This window comes from Gloeophyllum trabeum (genome assembly GCF_000344685.1).
Source record: "Gloeophyllum trabeum ATCC 11539 unplaced genomic scaffold GLOTRscaffold_00005, whole genome shotgun sequence".
Lineage (NCBI taxonomy): Eukaryota > Fungi > Basidiomycota > Agaricomycetes > Gloeophyllales > Gloeophyllaceae > Gloeophyllum > Gloeophyllum trabeum.
Window position 1 is genome coordinate 1814565 of NW_006920414.1, and position 13071 is coordinate 1827635.

Genomic DNA, 13071 nt, shown 5'->3' on the forward strand with positions numbered 1-13071 from the left:
GCATTTCCGCCCGCGTTATTTGTTCGCGCCAAATATACCCTTTTCGGGTAGGTCTGGAAGGCCTTTCGCGAGACCGTTTGCTGGGCAAGGACTCGCAGACGCCCCGAGAGGGCTCAAAAGGCTTCAGAGAATGCATGGAATGTATATTCTAACACTACACTAAGGGCTGTAAATTATTATACTCTGCCCCCAGCTGTATGCCTCTCTACCCTCCCTCTCGATGGGTCTTTGCCGCACATTTGCCGATACCCGAAAAGGGTATATTTGGCGCGGACAAACAACGCGTGCAGAAATGCGATGTTCAGTTTCTTATGCAAGGCACTGTATTACCCCTTATGTCAAGGATTACCGTTTGTGTGATGGAAATTAATTCCAAATATGTAGGGTGGCACTGTCACGCATCCCTCGGCTGCCTAATGGCAAGCATCCTGTTGCCTACGGTACAAGCTATCACAGTGTTGAAAACATGCTGTATACAGTACACTGACTCTACAGTAACACTGATCGAGGGTGGCGGAATGCCACCCTAGGGCAGCAAAGAAGGCACTTGTTATCTATTCCTCAGATACATGTAACTGTAAAGCTTGACACCAAGTATCTGATGGATCGAAGACTCTGACCGCACTGGCAGGCCGCCAACTTGAGAGTTAGAAGTTGATATCATTCAGTATCATTCAGGTCAAGATGAAATAACTATGAGCATTGTTGATGCCGCGCAGCGCCCGGGGAGCAAGAAAGATTATTTCCCTGCTTGTAGAGTCCCTGCCGTGGGTTTACCATAGACTTTTATATGTGAGGAATCGGACCTGGCGTGCGCCGCAGCGCCGAATACTTCCCAAGTCCGAGAGGACATGGCTCAACTGCCAGTGCCACGGATGTATATAGTGTACAACCCCATCGCTACCGCGAGGATTTACCCGCACGCATACCGAACTTCCCATTCCTCTAAAAGACAACATGCGCTTTGCGGCGGTCTTGTACTTCATACTTAGTCTTTCTTAGCCTTACCCTCCCCGTTGGAAAGGTTCGGTAACGTAGCCGCCACCTCATCGATCTTCCTAAACTGCCACGGGAACCGCGACGGATACAAGAATGGTCGCAAGTCGAAACCTTATAATATACCGTCAGCATCGGTCTCGCGGAGCAGTGAACCAATACGCTCACGGTTATCGTCCGGACTATATTGCTCCTATTCTTAGGTGTCAGCGCAGCTCGTGAAATGAATCGATAGCAGATACATACGGCGTGGTACGCAGGCGTGATTGTAGTCATCTTGTGCCTATTCCTGGCATACTCAAAGAAGAACAGCTTCACCTTCTCCGCGATCTATCAAAGAATCCAATTACACATGTCCTAGGGTATCGTAAGGCGGGGCGAAGACGGCACACCTGCGTTGGAGAGAGGAATGAACCCCAGTCGTGTACGAGCTTTTGGAACATGCTGTAGGGCCCGCATTTCTCCACCTTGCGCAGCCGCCCGAAGATCGAGAGTTCGTCATAGGTCATACCCATATCAGCCTGTAAAGCGGAAGCACATTGAGTCACGGCAGGACCTGAATATCTATCCCATCAAACCACACGTACTTCATCTGACTGCACGTAATTCTCAGTAATGGGCTCCAGCTCCGCCGTCGGTGTGGCGTCCAGAAAACTAGGCAGCGGACAGGCAGATGTTAGCGGGGCGTTAAGGCGGATATGTGGGAAGTAAGCAACGTACTTCTTTAGTATAGGCAAGTCGAACATCTCCTGAGCGTACGCGATAAACTTCTTCAGGTCCGTCTTACTGATCCCGCCGATAGGGTTCACATCAGCTGCACTGCGGTTAACAGTACGACAGGCGTAAGTAAGGAAACTACGGCCGTACCCGACGAGCAGTCATATTTCGTGAGGTATCCTCGAAGACTATCCTGGTCATAAGTTTCACCGGTAACACGCTATCAGATCACTACTCGCCTTTCATCCACATTCGCACTCCCAAGCACGAGCAACCCGCCATACTTGCCTCTCACCCAGGGCAACAGCTGCGCAAACAGGTACGCAAGCACCATGCGCAGCCTAGCCTAGTTTCCGTATCTCATCTCCGTGTCCAACCCGCTTCGGCAGCCTAGACTCACCTGAATGTTCTGCAAAGCCAGATTCTCGGCCTCCGAGCCGCCCTGGACGCGGAACCTCGGTTTCACGCCTGTGACGAATCCAAACAGGTCCCGGACGGAGGTCACTATCGTGTCCATGTTCAGATCAACATGATAACTGCCCATTGAAGCACTTGAGGTGTGCCACTTTGCTTCAGGAAAGCGGAAGCCTCACCTCCCAATAGCCTCAGAGAGCTCCTTTGCTCTCTGCCTCGTGTCTATGCTGGAATTCTCCGTGCCCATATAGCACGTATGGAATATTCTCTTACAGAACTCCTTCGGATCCGTGGGTAGGTACTCCGAGTCCTCTTTCTCTCCAGCGATGCGCCGGGCGTCTGCAATGACCTGTTTGTCTTCATGTGCCAACTTCAGAAAGAGGCTGAAGCGGAGATGCCTTGGAACGTAACATACCTCCGTTGCGACAGGCTTCAGCGACGAGACGGCACATCGAGTATGTGATGACGGCCGTGGCGCAGCTATCGATACCACCGCTGAGCGGGATGAAATAGCCTACGGCACGAGAGCGTCGAAGGTAGTCCCACAACCAGCAAGCCGGACCCAACCTGCACAATCGCATCAGTCCTGAACTTACCTCTAAACAAGATGAAGAGAGAAAGTACGTACGCAATCTCCTCCTCAGGTCGGTGATACCGCGGCTCCAAAAACCTTCTCAGCGTCGGATCGTGCACCTCGCTCCAATGCCTATTGCTCAGCGCAAACGGCACCTCAACACGATGATACCTCTCCGCCTGCGCGGCCTGCATGCTGCGGCTGCTCTTCGCACGGTGCGCCCTAACCTCCTCAAGGTCCACCGTCGCCGACACGACCTCGACCTCTTGCAGGGAGAACTGTGAGCCCTGGGCGACGAGCTGCCCATTGACCGCAATCATCGCACACCCGTCGTAGTACAGCCGGTCGCCGTCGCAGCCCTGCTGGTTTGCGTACAGATAGATCCCGCCGAGCTTCAGCGTGGCTTCTTTGATGAGCTCGACGCGGGTGTAGAGTTTGCGCAGCTCGTGATGGCTGCCGCTGGAGTTTGTGAAGATCTCGACGCCGTCCATGCCCATGAGGATGTGAGGGCTGATGAGATGTGAAGTCAGCCCGTGGAAGAACTTGGAGAAGCGGACTAACCTAGCTGGCGTGAACAGTTCTTCGCACAACTCTACACCGATGCACGTATCCAGAGTGCTCACGACAGCATCACCAAATGGGACTTTGACCTACCCATCCAAAGAAGATGTCAGAACCACGAACAGAGGCTCTGTTCCACTCCGCACCTGATCTGTAATCTTCTGTATCATCCTGGGCAAATAATGCTCCTCCCACTGCCGATGCTTCGCCCACGGCGTAAAGTACCGCAGCTCCCGGTAGTTCCCATCGTTCGCCAGCCACATCTTGGGGCGGATCAGAAGGATCTTGTGGTCGTGGATGACCACCCGGCAGTTATATATCACATTCTTATGCACTACAGGCCTGTCGTGCTCAACATAAGTTAAGCACGCTCAAACGCAACCCGCGCCTGCAGCTTACATCCCGATGTCACACACAATCCCAGTGGCTTCTTCGGATTCCAGTATCTTTGCCAGCACCTCCCACGAATGCAGGACGGTGTCACCTGGCCGGCAGATATTACAGGGCATTCGGAGCACACAGCACAATCGAACTCACCTTCAAGGAAATGGTCATAGCACCCGTAGCCTCTGTGTACTTGAGCGACAGCGCCCCTCAGTTATCTCAGAAGGACTCACGGAATCTCGAGCTCAGGACCGACGCGCAGGGTTGCACCGCGCTCTTTGGCGATGACTATGGAAGCCATAATACGCTCGTAATTCCCCTGGGTGGTAAGTCAGAATATGTTCCCCCGGACACACGTCATCCTGCATTTACTTGGAAGTCCATCGCCCACTGGTTCAGGGAACTGGGAGACACCTGAGTCTTTCAGTGTCCTTGGACGCGTCCCGTACATGCTTACCATCTGCGGATTCCATCGTAAACGCCAACATCTGGAAAGAAATAATTCACCGCTCACGTTGCAATAGTAATAAGGTGACCCATCTTGGTCTATGTCGAGGTCAGCGACTGTAGACCTGCAGTCAATTCGGACGCTTTGAAGCAGACGCTTATCAAGGTGAAGTAATCGACGACGATTGCAAGCGCGTCATAAGCAGCCTATATTTAGACCAGATCCACGCCTGATCTGCCACACTATCAGCCACAAACGCGTCTCAGAATGAAAGAAATGCATTGATAATCTATCCTATGGTATCTATGTTCTATTCAGCAGTGGAGACATTAGTAAATCAGAGCCATGACAGCAAAACCGCGATGCAAGATTACAAAAGCAAATATACTGGTACATAAGATACTTCACGACACACCCTCGGTTCCCCTTGAATCTGCTCTCCCTGCCCACCATGCATTCAGCTCGACGTCGACGTCGTGTACGATGGAGGGCCTGTGGCCACACATGCGCATGAGCTCCCACCAGCTGCCGAGTAAAGTGCACATTACACACCTGGTGAACGATTCGAGGCATGGATAGCAGCGAGCAGGCTCGCCTTCTCGTCGTCGTTCAGGTTATCCACGAGGCGCACGAGGCCCGTGAGCGTCGCCTTCCGGTCCTCCCGAACCATCGCCAGCATCTGCTTCTTTAAGTGGTCACCCTTGAGCTGCACAATCGTCTGGTCCAGGTCGAGCTTCTCGAGCTTCTCAGCGATAGCCCGGTTGTCGTTGGGCTCCTCGATGGTCGCGAGGCTAGCCAGGAGCTGCGACCGGTACTCCAGCGACGAGTCTGGACTGGCTTCCGCTAATTTCTTCAACGCCGCTTGGCGAGCGAGACGAGCACGCAGAGCCCAATAGAAGTGTCGCCGAGCGCCCTTCCATGTGCAAGGCTTCGCGCAACCCTTCGCCTCCATACGACCCACTCGACTACAACAGTGGTCAGCATACTAAACATCAACGTAACGTAACCATGGACGTACTCATGGAGATCAGCATACAGCAGAGCAATCTGCTTGTATGTCTGTTGCAAGAGCGTCTCCCTCTCGGCCAACTTTTGGGTCGCTTCCATCCGCTCGTCCGGTGTCTTGGAGGCATCCTTGCTTGCCTGCTTCAGCGCCGCATACTCCGAGTCCAGCCGCTCCATCAGGTTCAGCATCCGCTCCCTACGGAACTTGATCTCGATGATACCCTCAGGCTCCAGTACGCCCGCACGCGCGTCGACGTCCGCATACATCTCCATCTGGCCCTCGGCATTGATCGACGGATCGAGCACTACCCAGGCACCGCCACGCAGCTCGCCGTTAGGCACGATGTACACGAAGACGGGCTGCTTGTAGCTGGACAAGCCGTCGACGATCTTTGATCCTTGCTTGAGGATTTCATCGTACATATCCTGCTGCCCCCCAGAGAAGCCACGCCAGTTGGCGAAGATGATGAGAGGAAGGCCTTCCCGGTTGAAGTCGAAGATAGCCTGGGCAGTCTTGTACGCAGAGTTAGGATACCAGACCTGGCCAGCTTCCATAATGCGCTGCTCGAAGGACGCGGGGTTGGCAGGATCTGCCGGAACGACACGCTCGATGGTGCGGGTTTCGACGGCAATGACACCCGTAGGAATGCCGCCAAGACGTGCCCGGCCGACAACGACAGTCTGCGCCCATCCACTCAACGTCTCCTGGAAGGAATCACGATCGAAGAAACCGCTCAACCACTCCTCCGTGCTTTCATCTACCTTGCCCTGAATGAACCATCTGGGATCGTAAGGACCCTTGGGAATCGTGTAACCAATCTCACGGTCCCAGGTATCCGCAGACGGCAGGATAGGCAGAGGCACGCCCTTGGCTTCAGGCACGTACGTCAACCACTGTAGGATGTGTGTGACACCCTCCAGGTCACTGTTCGCAGTTAGATGAGAGACGCCATTCTTGAACATGATTTGGGTACCGCCGAGTTGAAGGTTGGAGGTGTACACTTCGCGACCCAGGACCTTGTTGAGCGCCGGCGCACCTGTGAGAATGATCGGTTGACCCTCAACCTGGACTGCTCGTTCTCCGAGGCGGACAAGGTAGGCACCGATACCGACTGACCGAGCAGTCACCAACGTAATCGTGAAGATATCGTCGTAGGCGCGCGACGTCTCGCCAGCAATGAGACCAGACCCCTTCAGACACTCTACACCTAAGCCATCCTGAGTACCAATGATGTCGGTGATCTTGTGTCGCTTCTCGCCATCCACTTCAATCTCTTCAGTGCGGACTGCCCCAGGCGCTTTGTCCTGTAGGGCAAGGTAGTTCTCATGCGTCAAGTACAGGTACTCCACGCCCTTCTCGGGATGGTCCTTGTCGTTCCACGCAGCAGAGAACAGGCCTATTGCTTCCTCTGCAAGGCCAATCCGCGCACCAGAGTTGGCCGAGAGATAAATCCTAGGGAGGCCTTGCTCTCGAGCATATTGGGTGGCAAGGTAGAAGAATTGATCTTCTTGAGGGCCGAAGGATCCGATCTTGTACGTGATATCGTTGGCAATGACAACGGCTCTGCGGCCATGAGGATATTCTGGCGTACGGAGCGTGTATACCCAACCGACCATACCGAACGTATTGTTTCCGGGGGCGCGATCGACTTCCACCAACTGGTCGTGCTCGTCAAGGACCAGCTCCCTGGACTCCAGAAGTTGCTTGGGAATGACGAGTCCGGGGTTCGTCTTGCGAGCCTTGGTCCAGACGTCATGGAGTGCCTTGCCAAAGAGCTCGGGGAAATCATACACATACGTCGTACCAACGAGGTGAGCCTGGTGACGCTTAGGCTGGAGCGACTCCTTCATGGGGTAGGGCTGATGCACTGGCTGCAAGTGCAATGGTCCCTTGTCGCCGATGGACTTGAGGATGGTCGTCCCCTTATCAGTAGTGATCTCCTGGTACCCATGGAACTTGACGACGAATCCGGAAGCGTTCTCGATGACGCAGCGGATGGGAGTGACATGGCCGTCCTTGTCTTCGAGAGTGATACGGATCTCGGAACTGGTGACTCGCAGACGCCACAATCGCTTCCCGTGACGTTCCAAGAATCCAGCGATGGCTTCCAGAACATCGTCGTACGTGACTTGAAGGTTGTAGACGAAGTTCATGAAGATATGGTTACCATCTGGATTGCGGTACTGTGGACTGACGATTTGCAAGGCGTCCAAGATATCGGTAACAAGGCGATCCGTCTCGGAGATGAGGTACTCCGCAGTAGTGATGTTACCCCGATGACGACCCGGACGAACAAGTGCGCGGACGAAGAATCGGGTATCGAGCTGGTTCTCCCTCGCCACGGCATGGTAGATGTGAAGCTGCTTGCTCTCGACGAAGCACGGCGTGAGATTGTAGTTGGACATGCGGCTGAGCTCCAGCTGGAAGGCGAGAGCAGGTTCGATATTACGGATGGCCTGTTCTTCCTTCCAGTCACCACCCATGTCTCGGAGAGTAAAGTAGACGGGGTATTGCCCTTGGCGGCACACCAGTACGGTGACACGGCGGACACCACGGCGGGTCAGCACGTCCTTCTTCTGGTTCGTCAATTCATGGATCTTCTCCGCGAATGCATCGTCGGACATGTCATCTTCCCGATTAAAGATCCGTAGAGCCAGGTTAAGGACGTTTGGCGGCTGGCTGTTTCCGTAACGTTGGGCATACTCCGCAGGGTCGAAAGGAGGCAAGAAAGCGGCAACCTTCTCGAACCCCTTCGAAAGAGCTTGCAGGTTAGCAAAGGACGCCATCGCACCCGTTCGCGTAGGCTGAGACTGGTTCTTGTTGAGCATGTACGTGAGATCGCTAACGGACTCTTGGCGACGAGGGGCGCTGGACACTACCGTATTAGTAAGACTACAGGAGACATAGAATGAAAAGCTGACCCATCAGTGATACGAGGCGTGGAAGGAGGCGAGTGAGATTTGCCCAGGTTGAACGTCCACGTTACAGCCGAAGGCAACTCGTCATCTTCAAGAGGGTCGCTTTCCTCATAGTCCACGGAGAGCAGGGAGTAAGCACGGTACGCGCGACGAACATACACCTCGAGGGCAGCTATAAGAGGAATATAAGCACGCCGTCATCAGCGGAATATTCATTCACATACCAAGCTCGACCCAAGGCTGCTCATGCTCGAAGAAGCTCGGCAAGACATCGTAAACGGTGTACTGAGAATCAGTCAGTTCTCTCAGAATCTCAGCCGAAGGTTGCCTGATCGAGAACATTAGAGCTGTACTTCACCCAGTCACGCTGTACTTACCTGTGATCGGCCTTCTGTTGGCCGTAGAACTGGTTGGTGACCGCTGCCTTAAGAATGGCCTCCATCTGAACCCGACGCTCCTCGTACGAGGGCATCTGGCAGTAGATCAGGACTTCCCTAGCCTTGAGGGACACCGCACTCGACGACCGGGCCTCGAGAGTCGTCAATTCCTTGAGCACCTTGTGGAGGTTACCCTCGGGGTCGGACACCGGCAATCCACTGGACTTGACGTAGTCAAGGATGGCGAGCACCAACTTCGCCTTGCTCTGCACCTTGATGTGGCTGAGAACCAAGCGCACGACCTTGTCAAGGTCGTCCTTGTGCTGCTCACGGAGCATGAGCACACGGGCCTCGAAACTGCCACCAAAGAGCTTCTCGGTCTCTACATAGCGACCAAGCAGGCTGGCGATGACATTCGTCTCGTGCATCTTCAAGCCACCAACGTATCTGTCAACGACGTCCGAGATGGGACCAATCTGACTTCTGAACGTAGCCCGGTCCTGGGGTCGGATGTTCTCTTGCATGTAATGATCGATCAGCTTCCTCAGACGAGCCGCTGGGAATTCCGTGGCCTCGCCCTTAGCCTTGGCAGCCTCGAGTGCATGCCGAATAGTGTCCTCCAACTTCGAGGGGATACGGCCAGAAAGGACCGACAAGATTGAGAACATCTCGTGGTAGGGCAAAGAGGGGTCGTGCAACACTTCAGTCAACTCCTTCAGGGTAGGCGCCATCATAGCCTGGTTGTCGAAGCCGTCCAGGATATCGTTCAAGACGCCCAGGCACTTCGCCACGCGCTGGTGCGGCTTGCTACCGATGACGCTGGGCATACCCATGTCAGGCAAAAGACCCTCGAAAGGCTTTGCGTGCTTGACACGGCTCGGGTCATCCAAGGTGAGGATACCGAGGATGTCGCCAGGTTCTAGGCTGACACCAGGCTGCTTGACAAGCTGTACCACACCGTCCTCGGCAGCGACCAAGGGCATGTACATCTTCATGACCTCAATCTCAGCATAGGGCTCCCCAGCGTTGATATGATCACCGCTGTCGACAAGGAACCTGACAAGCTTGCCGGGACTAGGGCTGCGGAGCTGCGTCGGGTCGTTCTCCTGCTCGATGAGACACGTCTTCGAGTCGATCATGACTCTGAGAGCACCGACTTCCTCACGCCAGTAAACAGAGTGACTCTTGCCGTCCAACAAGACGAGCAGACCTCCATCAGCTAGGGGACGAGCTCCAATAAGTGTGCGACCACCGTTCAAGAACAAGGTCCACGTGGTGAGCGAAGATCGTGTCGCCGTGAAAGAGTACCGAACGTTGTCGTAGATGAAGTCGATGACGAACACAGTCTTCAAGGTATCGCGGGCAGGTACCTGACCCTTGTCAAGGATGCGCTTATACTCGGACCAGCAAGCCTCGGAGGCGATGTGTGCCTTAGTTACAGCACCGCAGATGACAGCAAGCGTCGCGTCAGGACGCTCGGCAGTCAACCTGCTAGAGATGAGCGAATCCAGCCAGCCCGTCGTGAACGTGTTCTCCTCGAACGCTTGCGTCTCGAGCAGCTTGATCAGGTACTCCACTGTCGTCCTGAAATCTCCGCGAATGCTCAACTCCTTGAGCGCGACGACCATGTTCTTCCGACTCTCCGACCGATCCTGACCGTACGCGAAAATGTGGCCGAACTGCGAGTCCGCGAACTCGTGCAGACCACCAGCCGAGTTGACCGAGAAGTAACCCCACACGTTCGTGCTGGAGCGGAAGTTGAGTTCCTGGAGGGATCCCGAAGAAGGCTTGAACCCGGCGTCAGGGTTCTCGGCCGTGATACGGACGGCGACGACGTGTCCCTTGGGACGTGGGCGGCGCTGCACTTGCATGGCATCGGGGTTCACCATGTCGAAGTCGATCTCAGAGGTGGCGTGCGGCTCGACACCGTAAAGCTGGCGAATATGACGGATACGGTGCAGCGGGATACCCATTGCCACGCACAGCTGGGCAGCGGGAAGATTGACTCCTGAGACCATCTCGGTCGTCGGGTGCTCGACTTGGAGACGAGGGTTGAGTTCTAAGAAGAAGAAATCATCGTCGCTGGGACTATACAAATCTGTAGCGCACTCACATCAGTATATGCTACGACTGAAGACGAGAAGCAAAGAAACTCACATTCAACAGTGCCTGCACTGACGTAACCAACAAGTTTCGCAAGACGAACAGCTGCGCGTTCCATCTGCTCGAATGTCTCGGGCTTCGCAATAGTAACAGGAGCTTCTTCAATGATCTTCTGGTGCCGGCGCTGGACGGAGCAATCACGTCCAAAAAGCGAGATGGCGTTACCGTACTGGTCCGCAAGAAGCTGGACTTCCAGATGCCGCGCGGAGCCCGCGAGCTTCATGATGAAGATGGGAGAGCCTATGTAGATGCGTAAGAAATATAACGCGACAAACAGCATACAACCCACCTGGAATCTCTCCCATTACAGCGTGGAACGCGTTCTTGAACTGGTCGGCCTTCTCGACCTTCCTGATACCCTTACCGCCACCACCTTCGCTCGCCTTGATCATAACCGGCCACCCGATCTCTTCGGCCTTGGCCAATCCTTCCTCGACTGTCGTAACACAAGCAGCCTTGTAGACATCATCTGGGACGATCACGTGTCCCTGCTCGTTCAACGCAGTCTCGGAGATGCCTGTCCCGGACCAAGCCATAGTCGGGACTTCTGCACTCTGCGCAACAATGGTACTGGAGATCTTGTCACCCAAACTCCTCATGGCGCTTCCAGGGGGACCGATGAAGACAATCTTGTGCTTGCTTGCGGCAAGGCTCTCAGGAAGTCTTGGGTTCTCAGATGCATGACCCCAGCCGGCCCATACGGCGTGGACACCCGAACGCTCGGCGACGTCGACAATCAAGTCGACGTTAGCGTAGTTGTTGTTGTTGGTACCACCGGGCACTTCGACATAACGATCCGCCATACGGATATATTCAGCATTCACCTTCAGGTCCTCTGGCGTGGCCATGACCGTGAACTCGATGGCACGCTCGGTGCCGAACATTTCGTAGCTCCATTGGCGGATGGAACGAATCTCTTTCACGGCAGCGATACCTGCAGAGCGACTCTTCAGCGTCAGTGTCGAAGCACTGCTATGATCAACGTACCGTTATTGGCAATTAGGACCTACAATAGTACCGTGAGCAGGCATGACGATGCGGGAGCACTGAGGGCGACGCACCTTTGTGATAACAGTATGGCCACCGTGGCCTTTGACAAAGTCGTACACCTGGCCTCGAGGTGCATTCTCCAAGGAATTTCCGCCTGCACAGGTATGAGTTCAGCGAACGCCCGACGCGTCGACGCGAACCGCTTACCTATGAAATGGGCGACTTTGGAGTGGTCGTAGGCCGACATGGCTACAAAGGTCCTTGAGGAGAGAGAAAGGGCGACGGCCGGCTATAAGAGCAAAACGAGCAGCGACCCACCAGTCCCACCAGAAGTGCCCGATCCTGGGGTGCTGTACCGCAAACTGCCAATCCCCAAAGAAACCCGTGATTACGTCAGCGTCCTGCGGGCGTACCAGGCTCGGAGAACGTGCAGAACGGCGGACAAAATCGAGGTAAAGACGGCGTCTGTGTCGTCGCAGCCATCAGTTTCCCTGCACGAAAAGGCAAAGGGCGTCGCAGACATCAATCAAAGTCAATCACGGCCTGCGGTGTGGATGGTCGTTGCCATTCGCGAAACCCATCCACAGACCGTCCGAAACACCGACTTGCGCCCTCTAAAGCCTATTCCGCTGATGTTCGAGCGCATTCCTGCGACTTTGCATGACATCAATTCTATTTAGCGAACACGCTAGCGACACAGCGCGCAGGTACAGACGGTGGAGGAGAGACGTCAGGAATCGCTGGGGACGCTATGCACGACGACAAGTGGATGACTTCCCGTAAGCATTTAGAACGCGTTTTGAGCAGTTCTAAATCTCTAAACGCATCAAGCCGAGATGCCGTCTTGTCACGCTCTCGCTTAGACCAAGTTTTGATGAGGCTCGTCGAGCAAAAACCGTCTCTAAACTTTAAATCTAGCAGGGGGGGTCGACCCCCCTTTCCAAATCTCCAGACGACTCTAAACGCTCGCTTAGCCTCGGTTGAGGTCCGCGTATCAAACCTGCCATCAGCACCTGCTAAATTGAGCGGTCCGCTCGCCATAAATGGAAAGCGACCTCATGGTCGTGACTTGCAGTCGTCGAGCGTTGGTCTGGCATTACGGATGGGAGGAACGGTTCTATTTTGCCATTGCACCGTGGCAGCGAATGTGACCAGGTACGCTGATGGCGTTTAGAACTGCGAAATCTAGGATTTTGGCTTACGGGAAGTCATCCAGTGCCGAAATCTGATTCTCCGGAGGCCTTTCGGTAAAATGGGTGGAACGGCATGTCTTATCTCTGGCCGTAGACAGCCTACACCGGCACATGGATGTGCCATTAGAAAGATGAAGGAAGAGACGGGGTCCGTATGTGACTAGGACCTCTCCTTCATATCCTGCTAAGTGTACATGCTGAGCGGCGGAGCGACACCTGCTGTGAAGAAAGTGGCAGATATCGATACGGACGATCTCCATGACGAGCTTCTTGCTTGCCGCCGGGATGCATTTGATCTACACAAGTTGCCGCCGGAGATGGCACGCGGAG

General features: G+C 54.6%; 2 protein-coding genes across 2 annotated transcripts; both read right to left on the reverse strand.

Moving 5' to 3' along the window:
* Positions 1 to 794: 794 nt before the first annotated feature.
* On the reverse strand, positions 795 to 4249 carry GLOTRDRAFT_59985 (glutamine-dependent NAD synthetase with GAT domain-containing protein). Its single transcript, XM_007867133.1, has 19 exons — positions 4158 to 4249; positions 4019 to 4049; positions 3880 to 3965; positions 3800 to 3831; positions 3662 to 3746; positions 3409 to 3604; positions 3263 to 3351; positions 2756 to 3211; positions 2543 to 2694; positions 2307 to 2484; positions 2114 to 2249; positions 1953 to 2059; positions 1864 to 1901; positions 1717 to 1810; positions 1584 to 1650; positions 1389 to 1517; positions 1243 to 1326; positions 1165 to 1189; positions 795 to 1110 (listed from the first exon to the last, which is right to left on the reverse strand). The coding sequence occupies exons 1-19, from the start codon at positions 4184 to 4186 to the stop codon at positions 989 to 991; spliced, it is 2136 nt and encodes a 711-aa protein (XP_007865324.1). The 5' UTR covers positions 4187 to 4249; the 3' UTR covers positions 795 to 988.
* A 52-nt stretch (positions 4250 to 4301) lies between these two features.
* On the reverse strand, positions 4302 to 11825 carry GLOTRDRAFT_59990 (cytosolic acc1, acetyl-CoA carboxylase). Its single transcript, XM_007867134.1, has 11 exons — positions 11756 to 11825; positions 11620 to 11702; positions 11546 to 11564; positions 10848 to 11492; positions 10553 to 10798; positions 8396 to 10493; positions 8243 to 8346; positions 8022 to 8190; positions 5113 to 7968; positions 4647 to 5059; positions 4302 to 4586 (listed from the first exon to the last, which is right to left on the reverse strand). Exons 1-11 carry the CDS (start codon positions 11793 to 11795, stop codon positions 4552 to 4554), a joined length of 6708 nt encoding a protein of 2235 aa, XP_007865325.1. The 5' UTR covers positions 11796 to 11825; the 3' UTR covers positions 4302 to 4551.
* Between the last annotated feature and the right edge of the window lie 1246 nt (positions 11826 to 13071).

Excerpts from the sequence above, each read along its gene's own strand:
- GLOTRDRAFT_59990 (XM_007867134.1), bottom strand. The coding sequence starts at position 11,795 with ATGTCGGCCTACGACCACTCCAAAGTCGCCCATTTCATAG. Across the intron at positions 10,494-10,552 it reads CAGTGCAGGCACTGTTGAAT|ATTTGTATAGTCCCAGCGAC; the intron begins GTGAGTTTCTTT and ends AGTGCGCTACAG. Across the intron at positions 4,587-4,646 it reads TGCCTCGAATCGTTCACCAG|GCCCTCCATCGTACACGACG; the intron begins GTGTGTAATGTG and ends GTGTGGCCACAG.
- GLOTRDRAFT_59985 (XM_007867133.1), bottom strand. The coding sequence starts at position 4,186 with ATGGGTCACCTTATTACTATTGCAACGTG. Across the intron at positions 3,747-3,799 it reads CTATGACCATTTCCTTGAAG|GTGACACCGTCCTGCATTCG; the intron begins GTGAGTTCGATT and ends TCTGCCGGCCAG. Across the intron at positions 2,060-2,113 it reads TGGCTTTGCAGAACATTCAG|GCTAGGCTGCGCATGGTGCT; the intron begins GTGAGTCTAGGC and ends TACGGAAACTAG.